Source organism: Drosophila yakuba, chromosome X (genome assembly GCF_016746365.2).
Source record: "Drosophila yakuba strain Tai18E2 chromosome X, Prin_Dyak_Tai18E2_2.1, whole genome shotgun sequence".
In the NCBI taxonomy this organism is placed as follows: domain Eukaryota; kingdom Metazoa; phylum Arthropoda; class Insecta; order Diptera; family Drosophilidae; genus Drosophila; species Drosophila yakuba.
In genome coordinates, this window is record NC_052526.2 from 23,611,893 (window position 1) to 23,630,721 (window position 18,829).

General features: G+C 46.5%; 2 protein-coding genes across 2 annotated transcripts; both read left to right on the forward strand.

Moving 5' to 3' along the window:
• Positions 1-2,109: 2,109 nt before the first annotated feature.
• On the forward strand, positions 2,110-6,935 carry LOC120320583. Its single transcript, XM_039370618.2, has 2 exons — positions 2,110-2,256; positions 2,312-6,935. The coding sequence occupies exon 2, from the start codon at positions 2,471-2,473 to the stop codon at positions 6,719-6,721; it is 4,251 nt and encodes a 1,416-aa protein (XP_039226552.1). The 5' UTR covers positions 2,110-2,256; positions 2,312-2,470; the 3' UTR covers positions 6,722-6,935.
• On the forward strand, positions 6,753-8,270 carry LOC122319607. Its single transcript, XM_043207128.1, has one exon. It carries the CDS (start codon positions 6,753-6,755, stop codon positions 8,268-8,270), a length of 1,518 nt encoding a protein of 505 aa, XP_043063063.1.
• Positions 8,271-18,829: the final 10,559 nt, after the last annotated feature.

The window sequence follows — 18,829 nt, forward strand, 5'->3', positions numbered from 1 at the left end:
ACATTCTAGCTTTTAGACCATTTACTTTAAATGGTCGGAAACATACTGTTACATACATTCAAAAAAATTTAGTATACCCTTTTCCTCTTACTCATCTAGTAATGGGTATATAACTGGATCCGCGGCTATAATTATAGGTAGTCGCAAAGGACACTGTTTAATGAAAAGCAGTAGAAAGTCAGCAGAAAAGCAGCAGAATACCAGCAGAAAACCAGCACAATACTAGTAGAAAAATCAGCAGAAGATTAAGCAGTTCAACATTAACATTACAGCAGGAGCTGAAGAGTACATGACGCGCTATGACATTGGGTGAAAAAAGGGGTGTCAACGCGGAAGCAAGAAGAAGGGAGATATCAGAAGAAGGAGGAATCAGGAGAGACAAAAAGTGACGCCGAAGCAGAAAAAGTGCAGAAAGTAGAAATAGCCGAACAATCTTGTTACATTTCCAACAATATATTAATACTTATATTTTATAATAATAAGCTATGTGGGCTATATATTAAAATTATCTATTATTTGGTAGAGAAAGCAAGGTTTAAATTCCACCAAATACCTTACTACCGTTTAGTTTTTCTGCAGTCTGTAAAATTTTTCTGTTTCAATTTGCGAGTTTCGTTTTTTTCAGTTTTCTTCTTTTATCCCTCTCGGTATTGTGCTAAAAGTATTCACTATCGCGATTTCTAATTTAACACAAGTGTTAAAAAATGATTTAATTGCGTATAAAAACGGACCAATTAAAGGCAGTATAATATTATTTAACCTTAGAATGCTTGCAGAAACACACTTTTAGGACTTGTTACATAACATAGTTTAAATAATCGACCAAGAGAGTTTCGCATATAATTAATATACGACAACGATAAATCGAGCGTGCTGACGATTAAGTCATGTTGTGCTACAGGGAGAAGGATATTAGATTTTTCTTCTGTGGACCATGTAGCGCCAGGTTTATTAAAATAGCCTGGAACTACAAATTGGTCCCTATCGGACAGTCTATTTAGCTATTCTGGGAATCCAGAAGACCGCGGAATATAAGAGCACGTCATGTAAACAAAAGAATAGTAAGACAGCTTTACGCAAAAAGTACCTCCTCTAACCTCAATTAAGACTACGCATCCACGGAGTAAGTATATCAGCCTTTAACCAAGGGTCTGTAAACACAACGATATGGGATGCAAAGGAAAGGCTATCAGAATACTATTATGTTAGCTTGCGGAGCAAGCTTCTTGCATTTTCATAGGAATTTTTTTGGCTTTAGTCGGTGAACTTGACTATACCATTCCTTCTTGTTGATCTCAGCTTCGAACTTCTTAGCCACTAAACTGTCCCTCCAAAAATCAAATCAAAAATCAAAAGGATAAAAGTAGCTTATTAGGATGAAAGATTAAATGTCTCCAGCGTAAGAAAAGTTAACATTTTAAAAGTTAAAATTTCGGCTTTTGTTTTTTCTTATATAGAAGACAATACATAAGTTAAAGTTTGATCAGAAGAAAGCCGAGATACGAAAATTTGTTTCTTATGTGAAACCACCGAGAGCAGTGCCCACTTGTACTCATTTTTCCTTTGTGGTGGTAATCTTTAGCAATCCTAGTTTGGACTCCCTCCACATACAAATGCTTGGATTTTTCCGTATCTTTTTTTAGTTACCGATATTAGGATCTTTGGGATTTGCTACGATCGACAACTGAACAGCGCGCTGCAGAGCGTTCCTCTTAGGCAGCATACCACCAGCGGATTTCTTGCGCGGAAAGGAGATTATCAGCTCGATGAAAACTATTTTTAGCCACGCCAAAACTGCTGATCAGTCCTTTCAAGCCACCTTTAGTTTGGCGCATAAACTTTTTCATCTCGTTTGCAATACCTAGGGAAGCATCACAACAGTATTTTGGATTTGGGGTCTTATCTAGGTCATCACTTGTTCGGCCGCACTTAGGTGCATAATTTTCTCACACAGCCAAGTAGTAATTTTTGCCTGTTCAGCTCTTATTACCTGACGGCATTTGTTTTGGATGTACACAACATGTGTGTTTTATTACATTGCTTGTAAAGATACAGATAGAGTTGTCGCGGAACGGTTTAGGGCTATCGATAGTTAGTCAAGTTGCATTTTAAGGCCGCCAGAACTCAGAGATATTTGTGTCAGGAATCTCGTGAATGTGTAATTCGGGCACACTAAATCATGTAAAGTTATGCTTAATTTTGGCGGATAGTATTACTACGATTTGAGCATCACACTGAGTGGGAAGGGAAACTGCGGTATGTAAGATAAAGACTGTATTGCAGGTTAAGTTAACCATTGTATATCCCACAGAATAAAACATAAGACCCAAATACTCTGTTTGTTATCGAACACGAGGTGTTTTCTTGGGCGTTAAGTTGCAATGCACCCCGTGATAGTTCGAGCGTCGTCATTTTCTTTTATTCGCACTCTGCATTCGCAAGGTGCATTGGATTTGCACTCTGCGAGAAGATGCCAATGAAGCATTCGCCCCGGCGGAGCCCCAGACTGGATGTCGGGGGTGCTCCCGCAACTGCGACCACCACGGCCACAGCAACTGGCAAGCCGGCCAGCTCTGCGAGTGTGGCTGGTGATCGGCAGCGGCCACAGACTCCGAAGGAAAGTGGAGTAGCCGCCAGTGAAGCGGCAAGTAACCTGCAGCCCGCAGCTACGGGGCAGCTTACGGACTCCACGACTGTACAAGTGGCGGCCCTCATGGAAAGGATCGCACATCTAGAGTCGGAGCTGGTGAAGGCAAGGGCAAATGAAGGGCATGCAGAGGCCGCCAGGGATCCCGTTGGAGTCGGGGCACGCGGCGTTGGAGTGAGCGGTACGGCGAATACACCGCCATGTTTGAGTGAAACGGTGCCATGTCTGAGAGCAGCACCACGGCAGGGCTCGAGTGAGAGCCTGCCCAGGCAGATTATGAGTGACAATCTGCAACCGGAGCTTGGAGTGACGCCATCTTTGGATGCGCAGTTGCCGGCACAATTGAGTGCAAGTTTGCCGCCACAATTGAGTGGAAATTTGGCGCCGACGCTTGGCGGCCATTGGGCAAACGGGCAACCTGTCACACGGAGTTGTACAACAACAACAGTGAGCTATTCTCCGCCATTTTGTGTTACCGCCACGGCGCAGCCTGAACGAGGTTATGTTCACCCGCCACGGGAGCCAACACACAATTTGGAGGTATCAACGCCATCGCCCCTATCATATGGAATGGCGCCGACGAGCATACCTGGATGGACGCCACGCAGACTGCCTGATCTTCCCGAGTTTGAGGGTCAGCCAGAGGAATGGCCAATATTCTTGTGCGCGTTCACGGAGACAACGGCAGCTTACCAGTGTACAGATTTGGAGAATAACCAGAGGCTAGTGAAAGCCCTGAAGGGTGAAGCCCGAGCAGCTGTGAAGTCGCTGCTCATCCACCCCAGCAATGTGCAAGCTGTTATGGAGCAGCTACGATTCCGGTATGGACGTCCGGAGCTTTTGATCCGTAGCCAACTGGAGAGCGTGCGCGATGTGCAGCCAATACAGGAGGCCAACATCGCAAGGATCGTGCCGTTCGCCACAAGGGTGAGCAACCTGGCAGCGTTCCTGCAGTCAACCACGACCGGCAGCCAGCACTTAGGGAATCCAACCCTAATGGAGGAGCTGATCGCCAAGTTGCCTGTGAGCAAGAGGTTGGACTGGGCGAAGCACGCGGCTACGATACAGCCATATCCGACAGTGGTGCATCTAAGCGAGTGGCTTCATGAATTCGCTAAATTGGTGTGCACTGTCACGGACGTCGGAATCAAGGAGCACCCGAGACGAAGGGTATTGCACGCGAATAGTGTTCGCGAGGAGGAGCGGTATGCAGACCGCCCCAGATGTTGCCCCTCGTGTGAGGGACAACACAGCATCAAGGACTGCAAGGAATTCAACCGAGCTTCTACAACGAGGCGGATCGAGTCCGCGAAGAGGTTGAGGTTATGTTTTTCGTGTCTGGAGTATGGACATATGGCCCGGTTCTGCACGAAGGATCGAGGATGCAACGTCTACGGATGCCGGATGAGGCATCATTACCTACTCCATGACCCAGCTGGACATCCCAGACGACCGCCAGTCGCAGATGGAGGCCGCAGGAGGGATCAGCGGAGCAGTCAAGACCGGCAGCTGTACAGAGACAGCGGCCGACGGATACGAATGCCACAGTCAGTGGATTCCAACGAGAAGAGCCTGCCTACGTCAGCTGCAGTTATAGACGCGGGACGTAAGGAGGATGAGAGGCGATCGACATGCGACCGCCAGGAATTATCGCACCGGAACTTGAGTTGTGTCGATTCGGATGGAGGTCACCTGCTGTTCCGGATTTTGCCCGTGACGTTGTACGGGGAGAATACGCAGGTCGACACCTACGCACTGCTGGATGAAGGTTCGTCCGTCACGCTCATTGACGACGAGCTCATCCGCAGCCTGAACCTGAGAGGCGAGAGTCGACAACTAAATGTGCAATGGTTCGGCGGAAAATCCGTCAAAGAGCACACAAGGATGGTTAGCCTGCAGATCAGCGCAGCGGGCAAGCCGAAGCGCCATGCGCTGAAGAATGTGTACGGAGTAGCAAACCTGAGTCTCCCGATGCAGAGCTTGCGTCGAGAGGATGTGAAGGCAGCGGGCGCGAGTGTGCGTCTGCCTGTAAAGCCGTACAACAATGCGGCGCCAAGGATCCTAATTGGATTGGATCATGCGCACCTAGGAATACCCTTCAGAACCAGGAGCTATGGATCTGGAGGGCCATACGCAGCAGCCACGCCACTTGGGTGGGTGGTATATGGACCGGTGAAAGGAAAGGCAAGTTCACCGCTTCAGAGATCGTGCTTCCTAGCCGTGCCACAGGATAATCTTCTGGAGAAGATGGTCAGCGATTACTTCGAGATCGAGAGTTTCGGAGTGAAGCCGGCACAGCCAGTCGCAGCTGGCGGAGTGGAGCTGGCGCCGTCAGTCGCAGATGACGGCAACGCACGAGCCCTGAGTATCCTGGAGGAGACGACTAAGCGAGTAGGCCGACGATACGAGACTGGGCTGCTATGGAGAGACGACGAGGTGAGACTGCCAGAGAGCTACAGTATGGCACTCAACAGACTTGTCAACATTGAGCGGAAAATGAAGCGCGATGTGGACTTCGCGCGGGCCTACAAAGGAATTATGGACGATTACGTCAAGAAGGGTTACGCACGACGACTGGAGCCCCAGGAAGTCCAGAGGTCCCAGGAAGGCAAGGTATGGTACCTGCCGCACTTCGGAGTAGAGAACCCGAACAAGCCTGGAAAAATCCGGCTGGTCTTCGACGCGGCTGCCAAGGTGAACGGAGTGTCCCTGAACTCAGCGCTGATGAAAGGCCCACAGCGCTACAAACCCCTCCCAGCGGTGCTCTTCCATTTCCGGGAAGGAGCAGTTGGGGTTTGTGCCGACATCAAGGAGATGTTTCATCAGGTATTGATGCAGCCAAAGGACAGATGTGCCCAGAGGTTCCTATGGAGGAACGGAGAAGATCGTCGGGAGCCCGACATATACGAGATGCAGGTGATGACGTTTGGAGCGGCCTGCTCACCATGCTCGGCGGATTATGTGAAGACCGTGAATGCTTCGCAGTATAGCAGCACGGATCCGCGAGCAGTCCTGGCGATCAACGAGTATCACTACGTGGATGACTACGTCGACAGTTTCCCCAGTGAAGAAGAAGCTATCGCCGTCTCGTCACGGGTGAGAGATATACATGCAGAAGCTGGTTTTAATTTGTGTCGATTTACTTCCAGTTCGGCAAGTGTGGTCAGAGCGTTGAACCCACTTGAATCCATCGCTAGCGTTAGATGGACCGAAGCTGAGGAGAAGGTACTAGGAATGTACTGGCAGCCAGCTACAGATGACTTCAAGTTCGGCGTCAAATACCATCGAGTCCCAAGAAGTGTGATGACAGGAGAACGCGTCCCCACGAAGAGGGAGTTCCTGAGCCTGGTCATGTCCACGTTCGACCCGATTGGGTTTTTGAGCTGCTACATGGTGACCGCTAAAGTACTAATGCGAGAGATTTGGCGGAGAGGAGTCGGCTGGGACGAGCCGCTACCAGACACGTTGGCCGCAGCCTTTGAGAGCTGGCGGCAAGGGATGAAGAAGATCGAAGAATTCCGATGTCCACGCTACTATTTCGGCGATGGACGAGTGCGGACACTACAGCTGCATATCTTCGTGGATTCAAGCCAGTCGGCGTTCGCAGCAGCGGCCTATTGGCGGGCCACATACGCAAGCGGAGATGTGCAGGCGCATTTCATATGTTCGAAGACGAAGTGCGCTCCGATGAGGACTATGTCAATCCCGCGACTGGAACTTCAAGCAGCAGTATTAGGAACGAGACTGATGGACACCGTCAAGCAAGAGCACGGTGTGGCGATCAGCAGCTGCGTACTATGGACGGATTCTAAGACTGTGCTGCACTGGATAAGCAGCACCCACCGGAGATACAAGCAATTCGTCGGAAACCGGGTGGCAGAGATCTTAGAATCCACGGAGGCGTCCCAATGGAGATGGATTCCGTCTGCCGAAAACGTGGCAGATGACGCGACAAGGCGAGTGCGTGGACCTGTCCATTGGATCGCGGTGGCTGAGTGGTCCACCATTCTTACGAGGATCAGAAGAAAGCTGGCCGAGATCGCGCGAGGACTGGAATCCCCCGACGCCAGATGAAGAGGAGATGAAATGTGAGTTTGCCCTAGTCATGGCGAACTTTATATCGTTACAGAGATTTTCAAGTTACAACCGATTGGTGAGGAGCACCGCATGGGTGCTCAGATTTATTCGACGATGTCGTGGACTACGTAGCGTTCGAGAGGACCACGGACTGACGTCGATGGAGTGCGCTGAGGCAGAGCGCACACTGATAAGGCAATCACAGCGAGAAGCGTTTGCCGTGGACAGCCATGGAAAGGCCGCCAAGGGCAGCCGACTGTATGGGTTGTCACCGTACTTCGACAAGGACGGAGTGATGAGAGCCAGCGGAAGGATCGACGACGCGGCGTGTGTGCCATACAGCGCGCGACGGCCGATCATACTGTCTCACGAAGAGGCACTGGCGGAGATGATCGTGCAGCATCACCACGAGAAGATGTGCCACCAAAACGTGGAGGCAACTATTGGAGCGATCCGGCAGAAGTTCTGGATTACGAACTTAAGGAGGCTGCTACGGAAGGTGATGAGCAACTGCAATGTATGCAAGCTGCGGAAGGCGCGGCCTACGCAGCCAGAGATGGGTCCCCTGCCAGAGGACCGGCTGGAAGCCAACGGATGGCCATTTAAGTATACCGGCCTGGACTATTTTGGACCGCTATTTATGACTGTTGGACGTCACACAGAGAAAAGGTGGGTGGCATTGTTTACGTGTCTAACCACAAGGGCTATCCACTTGGAGATGGCCCACGATTTGTCTACAGATTCCTGTATAATCGCCATGAGGAACTTCATGAGCCGCCGTGGACCGGTGGTCAGGATAAGGAGCGACAACGGGAAGAACTTCGTTGGAGCCGACAGAGAGGCCAGGAAGTTCAGCGAAGTGTTTGAGCCTGCAAAGATCCAGGGCGAGCTGTCGTCCAAAGGAATCGAATGGATCTTCAATTGCCCGGCGAACCCAGCTGAGGGAGGCGCCTGGGAAAGGATGGTGCAGTGCGTGAAGAAGGTGCTGGCGCACACAATGAAGGAGCTCGCGCCCAAGGAGCACGTACTGGAGAACCTGTTGATTGAGGCGGAGAGTATAGTGAACTCTCGTCCGCTCACTCATCTACCAGTGACGGTGGACCAGGAGGCTCCACTGACACCCAACGATCTGCTGAAAGGAGTACCCGATGTTCCGGATCTTCCCAAGGATAATGGACAGGAGTCCAACGGATGCGCTACCAGGAAGCAGTGGCGCATAGCGAGAATGATGCGGGATCGATTCTGGAAGAGATGGGTGCATGAGTACCTGCCAACGCTTGTGCGCAGGGAGAGATGGTGCAAGCATGTCGAGCCCATTCGTCGAGGAGACCTGGTGTTCATATGTGATCCGGCCATACCACGAAGAGAGTGGAAGCGAGGCGTCGTGGAAGAGGTGTTCACCGGAAGAGATGGAATCCCTCGTCGAGCGGCGGTGCGGACTAACGATCGAGCCAAGACGATGATGCGTCCCGCTTCGAGGCTAGCTGTCCTGGACGTGGTGAAGGCGAGTGCTTCACGGGGGTGGGGATGTCGCGGAACGGTTTAGGGCTATCGATAGTTAGTCAAGTTGCATTTTAGAGCCGCCAGAACTTAGAGATATTTGTGTCAGGAATCTCGTGAATGTGTAATTCGGGCACACTAAATCATGTAAAGTTATGCTTAATTTTGGCGGATAGTATTACTACGATTTGAGCATCACACTGAGTGGGAAGGGAAACTGCGGTATGTAAGATAAAGACTGTATTGCAGGTTAAGTTAACCATTGTATATCCCACAGAATAAAACATAAGACCCAAATACTCTGTTTGTTATCGAACACGAGGTGTTTTCTTGGGCGTTAAGTTGCAATGCACCCCGTGATAGTTCGAGCGTCGTCAAGAGTCATTAATGAATCTATTAAAACCACCGCTGGTTTTGGCAATAGCAAATATAAATGTGGAGGGCAGATAAACCCATGACCGTTTGCGTTGATGTCTTTAAATAATTACCATGTATGCACGTATCGGGCGACATGTCGTGTTGGTATCGATTAGAAAACCCCTGAACGCAACTACAAATCAACAGTAGAGCCGTATGCTAAAGCTATGTAAGAAGGAAACGGAGCTCCTATGTAAACACCCAGAACTCTAATGCAAGTCCTGAATTAACTTGGTCAGGATGTGGTTGTTATCGAACTCTCGCTAGGGGATTCGATCTAGTGTGAAAAGAACCTAAATATATGTTACGAAAAAATCGAGTTTTCTTAACTGGGCGATTCTTTATTATTAAAGGAAATTTGCTTACCATATGACCTTTGTCTACATGCACATGTCCCAATGTTTTAATGTGAATCTTAATTTCAACCTTAGTGGCACACTTTCCTGGATTGGCGGATATCCCTTGAATTCGAACTTCATTTCTGTTCTTACATAATTCCACTTCAGAGATTTCAATTAATGGAGTTCAATAAAATGATTGTATTAATAATCATTTAAAGGAGTTTTTTTTATATAAGAAGGACGGTTGGATCGCATTCTACTTCTTAAGGTATTTACTAAGTTCATTTGATAGAGGTTTATAAGATAACCTAAAGGATTTTTTGAAGGCTATCTACCAATTTGTATGTACGTTTTTAACCGATTATAAATATGTAAGTACAAAACTCTGACAACAAAATAATATTGACTTCCCCACGTTGGCCGGGAAGATATACATATGCTGGATAAAAACCGCTTCCTGAATTAATTTTCCCGGTACAAAAGCTTATTTAAAGTATATATAAAGTTACGAGTAAGGGCTTAAAATTGAGCAGTTTGTAAACAGTAACTGCGAAAACTAAATAACATTTTTGAAAAATTGTGGTTGTTGCGGATTCTAGTTCTCAAAATTTAATGATTTTAAACCTGAAATTACGTATAGTCATAAAACTGGTGTATAAATTAATATGTTCCTCCGTCGTGGTTGGTCCTATGGCCTCCTGACGTGTGGATATTCCTTCCCGTGGGATCCGGTACGATGCTGCCACCAGGGATTTATATCTTACGAAGTTTAGGTTGGAGGGCGTGACTTTGCCCTCTTTGTCGATCGCTGGCCTTTTGGCTCAGCGAGAGTATTCAAATAATAAAATGATATTTTACGGCTGCGTGCCGGAGTGAATAGCTGCTCTTTATTAAAGCTCTGGCTTAAGACTGAATACAAAAAGAATATGAAAGTGTGGATCTACTCTGGCTCCAATACATCACGCCATAAACCCATGGTCGGCAAGCCGACTCAGCATTTATGCAACATAGCTCGGTACCCCGGATAAGGGGTGTCCGTTTGCTGTTGCTGACCTTTCGTAGCGCGGAGCGCTGAACTCGGTTGGGGCGCGTCAGCATTGTTTATATGAAGTACTAGTGTTTGTGTATTGGTGACAAAAGTGTTGGTACTCTTAGTTGTTAACTACTCCCCCTCTAAGATTATGACCGTCCTCGGTTATATTGAGTTTATCGATGGTTTGTTGAATCTCAGCGGAGGCTCGCCTTCTCCTTAATGCCAGAAAAAGGATGAGTGAACCAATCAGACCAATGTTAATGACTACTCCAGCCGCGAACCAAAGTTTGGGGGGGCCCGCGGCGTCAACCTCGTCTTTGAACCCTTGGATAAAGCGCAGGTTATCGTTGTTCATGCGGTGTAGCAAGGGCATGCTCAGTGCCTGGTCATGGCCGACGATGTAGCGGCGATCTTGCTACGCCAGGCTGCTTGTCTATTGTTTTCCGGAAGTTTACGAACTCCGTTCCGTTGATGGTAGCTGATCGTTCGAATGTCACAAGATGTGTTCCTTTGACGAGCACCTCTGGACCGCCGTCCGTGCTGATGCGAGCTGTTGCCTCATTGATGATAACTATGCCGTCATCTATTGGCATTACTGCCCTAAGGTGACTGGGTTGCGTGTGGCATTGGGCTGTATTTCCCGCATGGAGTGAGCGGGCGCAGGTTTCGCGTCGGGATCGCTCGCAGAAAGTGCTGTGAGTGGTTTCCATGCACTCGGTGAGCGAAAAGGTGTCTTCCTCGCACTCTGCTAAGGTGTCTTCATCGAGTCGCAGGATTGTCTGATAGTGTGATACGGGGTATATGAGAACCTTCTTACATCTGACCTTCACCCTAGGATAGGCTATTAGTATGTGAATAATGCTGTCGGACTGAAGAACCCTAATCTTAGAGGCTTCTAATAAGCTAACTATTGGAGTGTCTTGTTCAATTAATGAGCTCAAATCGGCATGATTAAGGATTGTGGGATTTACTATGTTAGCTTTAGCCAATGTGATTGTGAGAATTACATTTTGGATCTCTGTTGTCAGCATTCTATTTCTCGCTAGTAATGCCTCATACAAATGCGGGGTGTTGACCAAGTCGTTGTTTCGGGCTTTAATAATTTTGTTCACGGTGTCGGTCAGTTTGTTTATTTGTATTTGGGTTTCGGAATTTATATTAATTTGCCTGGAGTTGGAATCTATTAGCTGGGCTTCGGTCATTTTGATCTTTAGAAAATCTGAGGCGTCGGGAGTTCCTGCAACTACCTTAAGAGCTGTACCTAAAAAGTCTAAGCTTCTAGCGATACGGTGGTGTATTTTTAAAACGGACAACAAGTTTATAATGTGATCTGTATCCACGTCTAACAACTTGCGCATATGCGATTGTGGAAAGGAAGCGGACAATTTCTTTGTTTCATCTACCATGTAAATATAATCAGACAGGTTGCTCGAATGCCTCAGGCAATTACGATGCTCGAACACCAATACATCTCCATCTACGACGGGAATGTATTTGGCGTGGGAAAAGTCGGTAATCTGAGCACTTCCCACTGCCAGGGTGATGAGTGTTATGATGGCGAACCTGCAAACCAAACGTAGAATGAGACCACGGCACAAATACTTAAATCTGGCTTACTACTAGGAATAGGCAAATAAAAGTGGGAATTTTATTTGAGGTTGTCCTTGTGGACCACCCTCCCCTTAATGAGAACAGACGTTCCCAGGTCTGCTTGCACCTTTTGTTCTGTGCATAACGGGGTTAGCTTATTTCCTAACCTTTTATTGTTTTTGACAAACACTTCTTCTCCTACCTCAAAAACACGGTTTTGCCTAGCTGGGTTGCATCTTTCGATGTTGTTTTGCTGGGCCTTTACCAGCCTGTCTTTTATGCCTAGGCAGCGATCATCAGAACCCGTGTGGAGAATCTCGACTGGTCTCTCCTGAGTGACAGAATGTAGGGTCTTATTATACTCTATTGTTGCCCTCAATATTAATTCTGTCGTATCGCTGATTTTTTTGTCTAACTTAAGACACCTGGCTATTTCTGTCAAGGTACTGTGGAATCGTTCCACTTGACCGTTTGACAGGCTATGCAGCGGGGCCGCATTTACAATGTCTAGATATGTCTAGTTGAGAAGATATCGATGTGCAACATTTCGCCGGTATAGCCTGGTATGGGTGTTTCCCCGAGCTCTTGTTTTTTAGGATGCCTGTCGTATTTGGCTTTGGTGCATATTTTGCAATTTGCAACCACTTCCTTTGCTAGGCTGCTCATTTTGGGGAAATAGTAATCACGGAGGACTTGCTTGGTATTCTCCTGAGCCGCCCTGTGTGCACGATTATGTTCTGTCGTGACAATTTCCAACTGCTCATTTCTATTCGTAATGTCTATAACCATATTCTTACAGTATCGGAACTGCGTAGCTGGGAAATGAGAGATTAAATCATGTTGAAAACTTGCCAGGGTGGGCAGATCGCAGTGTATCGCATTCACGACTTCGGGGTTTACGACCTCCTTCAGCATTTCCAAAATGGTGCTTTTGTCGGCGAAATTGATAAGGTGGCGAGTTTTACTACGAAGCAACACCAAGCTTCGTTTTAGTCGGAAACGTGCTTCTTCTATAACAATCTGATTTCTGAAGCAGTTCACCGGTTGGTCTGTCGTTTCGACCGTGTAGGTCAATGACAGTTCGCTGTGGATAGTCGCAGCGTCTGACTGAGGCTCATTTTGTAGGGCATTAATGTTCTGCCTAGGAAGAGCGTCAGCCACATGGTTATCTTTACCTGGTTTGTAGTGGATTTTTGCGTTATGATCATCGATATACGCTTTCCATCTTTTTATCTTAAGATTTGGATTCCGATCGGACACCGCGAATGTCAGCGGCTGATGGTCCGTATAAATATTTATATCGCGAGTGCCGTAGAGGTAGTGTTGTAACTTGCCCAAGGCCCACACTATGGCCAACAATTCTCTTTCATTTGTGGCGTAGTGTGACTCGCTTTCTTTCAGGGTCCTAGAGATCATAGTGATGGGTCTTTTATCTTGCGATAAAACCGCACCAATACCGTTCGCAGAGGCATCCGTCGTCAGATCGAATGGCTTCTTGAAATCGGGGTATCTGAGCATTACATCTTCAGAAGCCAAGATGTTTCTCAGCCTCTCAAATGCATATCTCTGCAAATCACTAAACTCAATAGGTGTTTTATTGGACATGTGTTTGCTGATAGAGCCGTTTACTCCTTTCAGCAAGTCTGTCAAGGGCCTCGCGATCGCCGCAAAGTCCTTCGCAACGGTAATAACTGGCCAGACCCAAAAATGACCTTAGCTCATACAAATTTGTAGGCTCTGGATATTCCTTTATGGCCTTTACTTTTTCTGGGTCGGTTTTTGCACCTCCATTGGTAACAATAAATCCCAGATATATTAAAGAAGTGTGTCTTTTCGCTGGATACCTTCATATTAACATTGCACAGGCTTTTTAAAACCCAATCTATATGCTTGACGTGGTCATTTTCGTTTTCAGAAAAAATAATGACGTCATCTACGTAAACATAGCATGACTTGCCAATTTGGTCTCGTAAGACGTCGTCGATCGCTCTTTGGAAGATGCTTCCCGCATTCTTCAACCCGAACGGTAACTGACAAAACTCATACTTTCCGCCGTTTACCGAAAAAGACGTCTTTTCGCGGTCCTGTTCGGCCAAGTATATTTGGTGGTAGCCAGACTTTAGATCTAACGTCGTAAAGTACTTAGCTTTTCCTAGGTTCGCCAGTATCATGGAGATGTTTGGCATTGGGTATTTATCAGCGATGGTTTTTTCATTAAGTTTCCTAAAGTCTATAACCAAACGCTTATTTTTGTTACCCAATTCATCCTGGCCTTTTTTGTCTACAACCCATGTTGGATTGTTGTAAGGCGATTTAGAGGTTCTAATGATGCCTTTCTGAAGTAAGTCTGCGATTTCTCGCTTAACAAACTCTGATACACCCATTGGATGCGGATATAGCTTGGAGTATACCGGCTTATCATCGCTTGTGCGAATTCTGGCGACAACAGAGGTGTTAAACGGCAGTGCCTCGTTAGAGGCTGGAAATGCCTTAGATCTGTTTTCGATCATACCTCGAAATTGCGCTTTTACAGGCTCTGGTACGGCGATGTCATTTACGTTAGTAAAATTAACATTATCGCAATTATGATGCTGAAGCTTCTCAGAAACAGAACCATAATTTATCGTACCTTTCTCTGCGTCGAGTTTTGCTCCTACTTGAGCTAGGAGATCAAATCCAATTATACCATCGAATGGTGTCAGTGCGTCCAAAAGAAAAAACGCAGATGTTTTTCCAAAAATATTCATTAAACATTTTTGGTGAACCCTGTTAGAACCATGAATGGAACTAACCGTGAAAGTGGAATCGACGGGCACTACATGTTTAAGCTCCTTTACGGGCTTGATGTAGTTTTTCGCCGCTCCTGTGTCAATTAGTATTTTTAGTAGTCTCCCTTGGAGCTGTCGTTCAATGAACGGCAGTCGGGAGCGCTCCCTAAAAAATTGATCTGATCATTTTCATCAGATTCGTCATCTATCTCGATAACGGCCGCTGCGGCCGCACCATCATACTCGCCGTCATTATTCTCTTCAGCCTGTTGCATAGTGTTCTGCAATTTCTGACGCCTCTGCCCGGTCATGCGAGCGGAGCCGAATCTTTTCTGGCCTCGAGTACTCTCGGCCTTGGCGTTTGTAGGCTGACCGTTTCCAAAGGAGGTCGGTTGCCTATGTTGGGTTACAGTGGAGCCTAACTCCATAGGCTCAGGTGCTTGATTCTGATAGCTGTTATTATTCTGGGCAAAATTATTTTGTTTACCCTGCTTCTTGTAAAAATGAGGGTTTTTCCCTAGGCCGTCCTCGGCCCTGCTATATCCGGCTCCTTTGAGCGGTTTCGATCCTTTCGGTGCTCATAGGTGTTTGCCTTGTCCTCTAAAACCTTTGAATATGTATTGGCAAAGTTTGTGCGTTCTATGGTAGCCTCGGACTCCCTAGCCAAAGCTAAAGCTGAGGGCAAATTCTTGGGCTGCGCCGGCAAGACTATGGCCCTCAAGGGTTTCCTAAGACCGGCAATAAAGGCGTGGAGAGCATCCTCTCTAACTTCATTATTAAACAGAATCGCACTGTCCGGTTCGTGAGTCATAACGATCTTGTTTGTTATTAACGTCAATCGTTTCTCTACATCGTCGTAATATTCCATTAGGCTAAGCTCTCCTTGCCTAACTGTTTCGAGTCCCTGCCTAAGCACGCGCAGCGACGTTTTGTTCGCGTAGGTACAATCCAGTCGAGCAATAATGGCATCGAAATTTAGGACTGTGTTATGGGCAACTAGTAGCCCTCTCGCTGGCCCCCTAACTTTGTTCCTGATAATCGAGACAGCTTGGTAATGTGCCTCGCTACCGTCATACCGTTTGAAGATTTCGTATGCGTCTACGGCTGACTGCCGCCATGACACATAGTCGTCCTGTTCCCCCGAAAAGTCTGGCAAGGTCTTCACAATGTCAAGCTTGACCTCGCACCGTACGTCAAGGTTTGGGATTATTTTTTTGTATGCCTCTACCTGTGGTGCTTCTACACGCAAGTTTTGCATCTGCTGTTTAACCTCATCCAATTGTGCCTGGAAGTCCTGCTTTAGTCTGTGTTCTTGTTCAGCCAAAGCCTGGCTAATAGCTCCAGCTATAATAGCTTGTAGCTGTGCGGCGTCCATGGCTGCAGTGCTACTTGTAGTATTCGGACAAAAACCTACTGGATCTGAACTAAACTCGTCGTCACTAACGTCTTCGACTTTTATGTTTCTATATGCCGTCCAACTCATTTACCATTGGTTGACACCACGCAAATTAATTCTTTCCGAGCACGGTCGATCGGCTATGCGAGGCGTGATATTTGCACGCGCGAGAAATATAAGGCGACACAAAGGGAAAAAGGTGTTTCCCCTAAAAACGACAAAGAAAAGGTCTGCACAGAAGAAATCTTTATTCCTTATTAATTTCTTTGGGCAATAGCTCAAAGTAAAGTAAAGTAGAATTTACGTTTGGTAAAAGTAACTTGGGGTATGCGACAGAATTTACTCTTGTAAAAAGTAGGCTGTGTAAAATCAATGGGTCGAGGTAAAGTAAAGTAGAATTTACGTTTGGGGCATGCTACAGAATTTTCTGTTGGTAAAAGTATGCTGTGGAAAATAATGCTTCCTAAAAGCATGCAAAAAAGGGCTTTTAGCTTTTTTATTTATTTAATATTCCACACAAAATTCCTTAGGTTGCCGAGTGACTTCACTAATCAAACTTACATGGCCTGTACTCTTAACTACGTTGTTATGTTAAGATATTATTAGGTGCGGGTACTAAATGTACGTTGGGCGCCCATTAATATGTTCCTCCGTCGTGGTTGGTCCTATGGCCTCCTGACGTGCGGATATTCCTTCCCGTGGGATCCGGTACGATGCTGCCACCAGGGATTTATATCTTCTTACGAAGTTTAGGTTGGAGGGCGTGACTTTGCCCTCTTTGTCGATCGCTGGCCTTTTGGCTCAGCGAGAGTATTCAAATAATAAAATGATATTTTACGGCTGCGTGCCGGAGTGAATAGCTGCTCTTTATTAAAGCTCTGGCTTAAGACTGAATACAAAAAGAATATGAAAGTGTGGATCTACTCTGGCTCCAATACATCACGCCATAAACCCATGGTCGGCAAGCCGACTCAGCATTTATGCAACATAGCTCGGTACCCCGGATAAGGGGTGTCCGTTTGCTGTTGCTGACCGTTCGTAGCGCGGAGCGCTGAACTCGGTTGGGGCGCGTCAGCATTGTTTATATGAAGTTCTAGTGTTTGTGTATTGGTGACAAAAGTGTTGGTACTCTTAGTTGTTAACTTATACCAAATTAGAACGCTTTATGATCGAAAACAACAATGCTATGCTTGGATTTCTTTTCCATTACTTAGTTAGCCTTTTTTTTTTTTTTTTTTTTTTTTTGTAAATTTTATTAATTGGAATTAAACAAGTTTACTGCTACCTATGTGGCAGCTTTACCAGGTTTTACATAAATTTCTACGGCATAGTCATAGGCAATATATACATTACTTTACAAATTAAGCTAAAAAAATATTTATAATAATCTCGATGGGAGATCATGTGGGTGGAATCTTTTCAGCCTTCTTTTTCGCAGAGGATGGATAAGCCTTCTCGCCAGGGTGTTGGGGTGGTAACCGAGTCGCCGCATGTATCTTTCCGCATGGGTCCTCAGTACATGGCCTATCTTTGGAATATTAAGATCCCTTTCGATATCTCTGGTTCTCATGTACCAGGGGGAGTTACATAGTGATCTAACGACCTTACTTTGAGCAACTCTTATTTTGTTCAGATTAGTTCTGGCCGTAATTCCGTATACTTGCAATGCATACTTCCAAATAGGGGTCAGGATGGATTTATACAGGCGAACTTTATTTGCCAATGAGAGTTTGTTTCTCGGCGAAAAGAGCCACGACATTTTTGCAGCCTTTGAAAGTACTGCTTTCTTGATCATCGTCGTATGCCTTTGAAACGTTAGTCCTCTGTCCAAAATCACCCCAAGGTATTTGTAGAAGGTCTCGTGTCGAAGTGTGGAGCCGAGCATGGAAATTCCTGAGCAGTTCAAGGGCCTTTTTGTGAATGTAACGCAAGCACATTTTCTGCAATTAATGCCGATATTCCATTTCGTTGCCCACCCCTCGAAAGCCGTCACGTATTCCTGTAAGCCCCTGGTTGCATCACTCATGCTTGTACTTCTGACCATTATCGCGGTGTCATCCGCATAGGTTGCAATGAGAACGTTTTCGTCTTCAACTTCTGTACAGCACCAGGAATCCGGCATATCGGAGGTATACAGCGAATAAAGAGTCGGGCCTAAAACACTACCTTGGGGTACACCTGCTGAGATTGTACGCGTAGACGATTTGTCGCCATCGACAACCACACTGAACTGTCTGTTCGATAGAAAGCTTTTGATAAGAAGAAATAGCTGTGGCGTCAAAAGGGGATTAAGTTTACTTAGAAGACCATCATGCCATACTCTATCAAAGGCTTGTTGTATATCCATGAATACAGCGGTTGTATACATCTTGTCCTCCATTGCCTCCAAAGCAAAGTTTGTCACTCGGTGCAGCTGTTCTGGAGTGCCATGACTTTTTCGGAAACAGAACTGCCACTTTGGAATAGCTTGGCTCACGCTTGGAAGTTTGAGGATGCGCTCTAGTATTACCCTTTCCAACATTTTCCCTAGCGCGGGTAGAAGACTAATGGGCCTATATGCATCTACTTCAGTGGGTTGCTTTCCAGGCTTCGGAATCATCGTTATGATTGCCGATTTCCATTTGTTTGGAAAGTGTCCCAGCCTTAGGGCGCTATTAAACAATAGGACTACGAAAAGTACAGCTTTGATGGGAAGGAGTTTTAGCGTCCTGTTGTCTAGGAGGTCCTCACCAGGCGATTTTTTAGGTTTGAGCATTTTAATCTGCGGTACTACCTCTTCCAAAGTAACAGGATTTGTGGGGAGGGCCATTTGAAAAGGTTGGTCCAAGAGTGTTTGCACCCTGTTTCGGTGTTCTGCCGGAGTAAGATTCAATGGCTTAAATCTATCCTCTAAACTGCTTGCAAAGATATCGGCCTTCTCCTGACTGGAGCCGCACCAACCACCAGCCGGATTTCTGATGGGAGCCTTTGGAATAACTTGTCTTTTAAGGTTATTCGTGAGTTTCCACAGCGAGTAGTTAGTCGATGCATCAGGACTTGCATTTTCCAGCATTTGGTCAA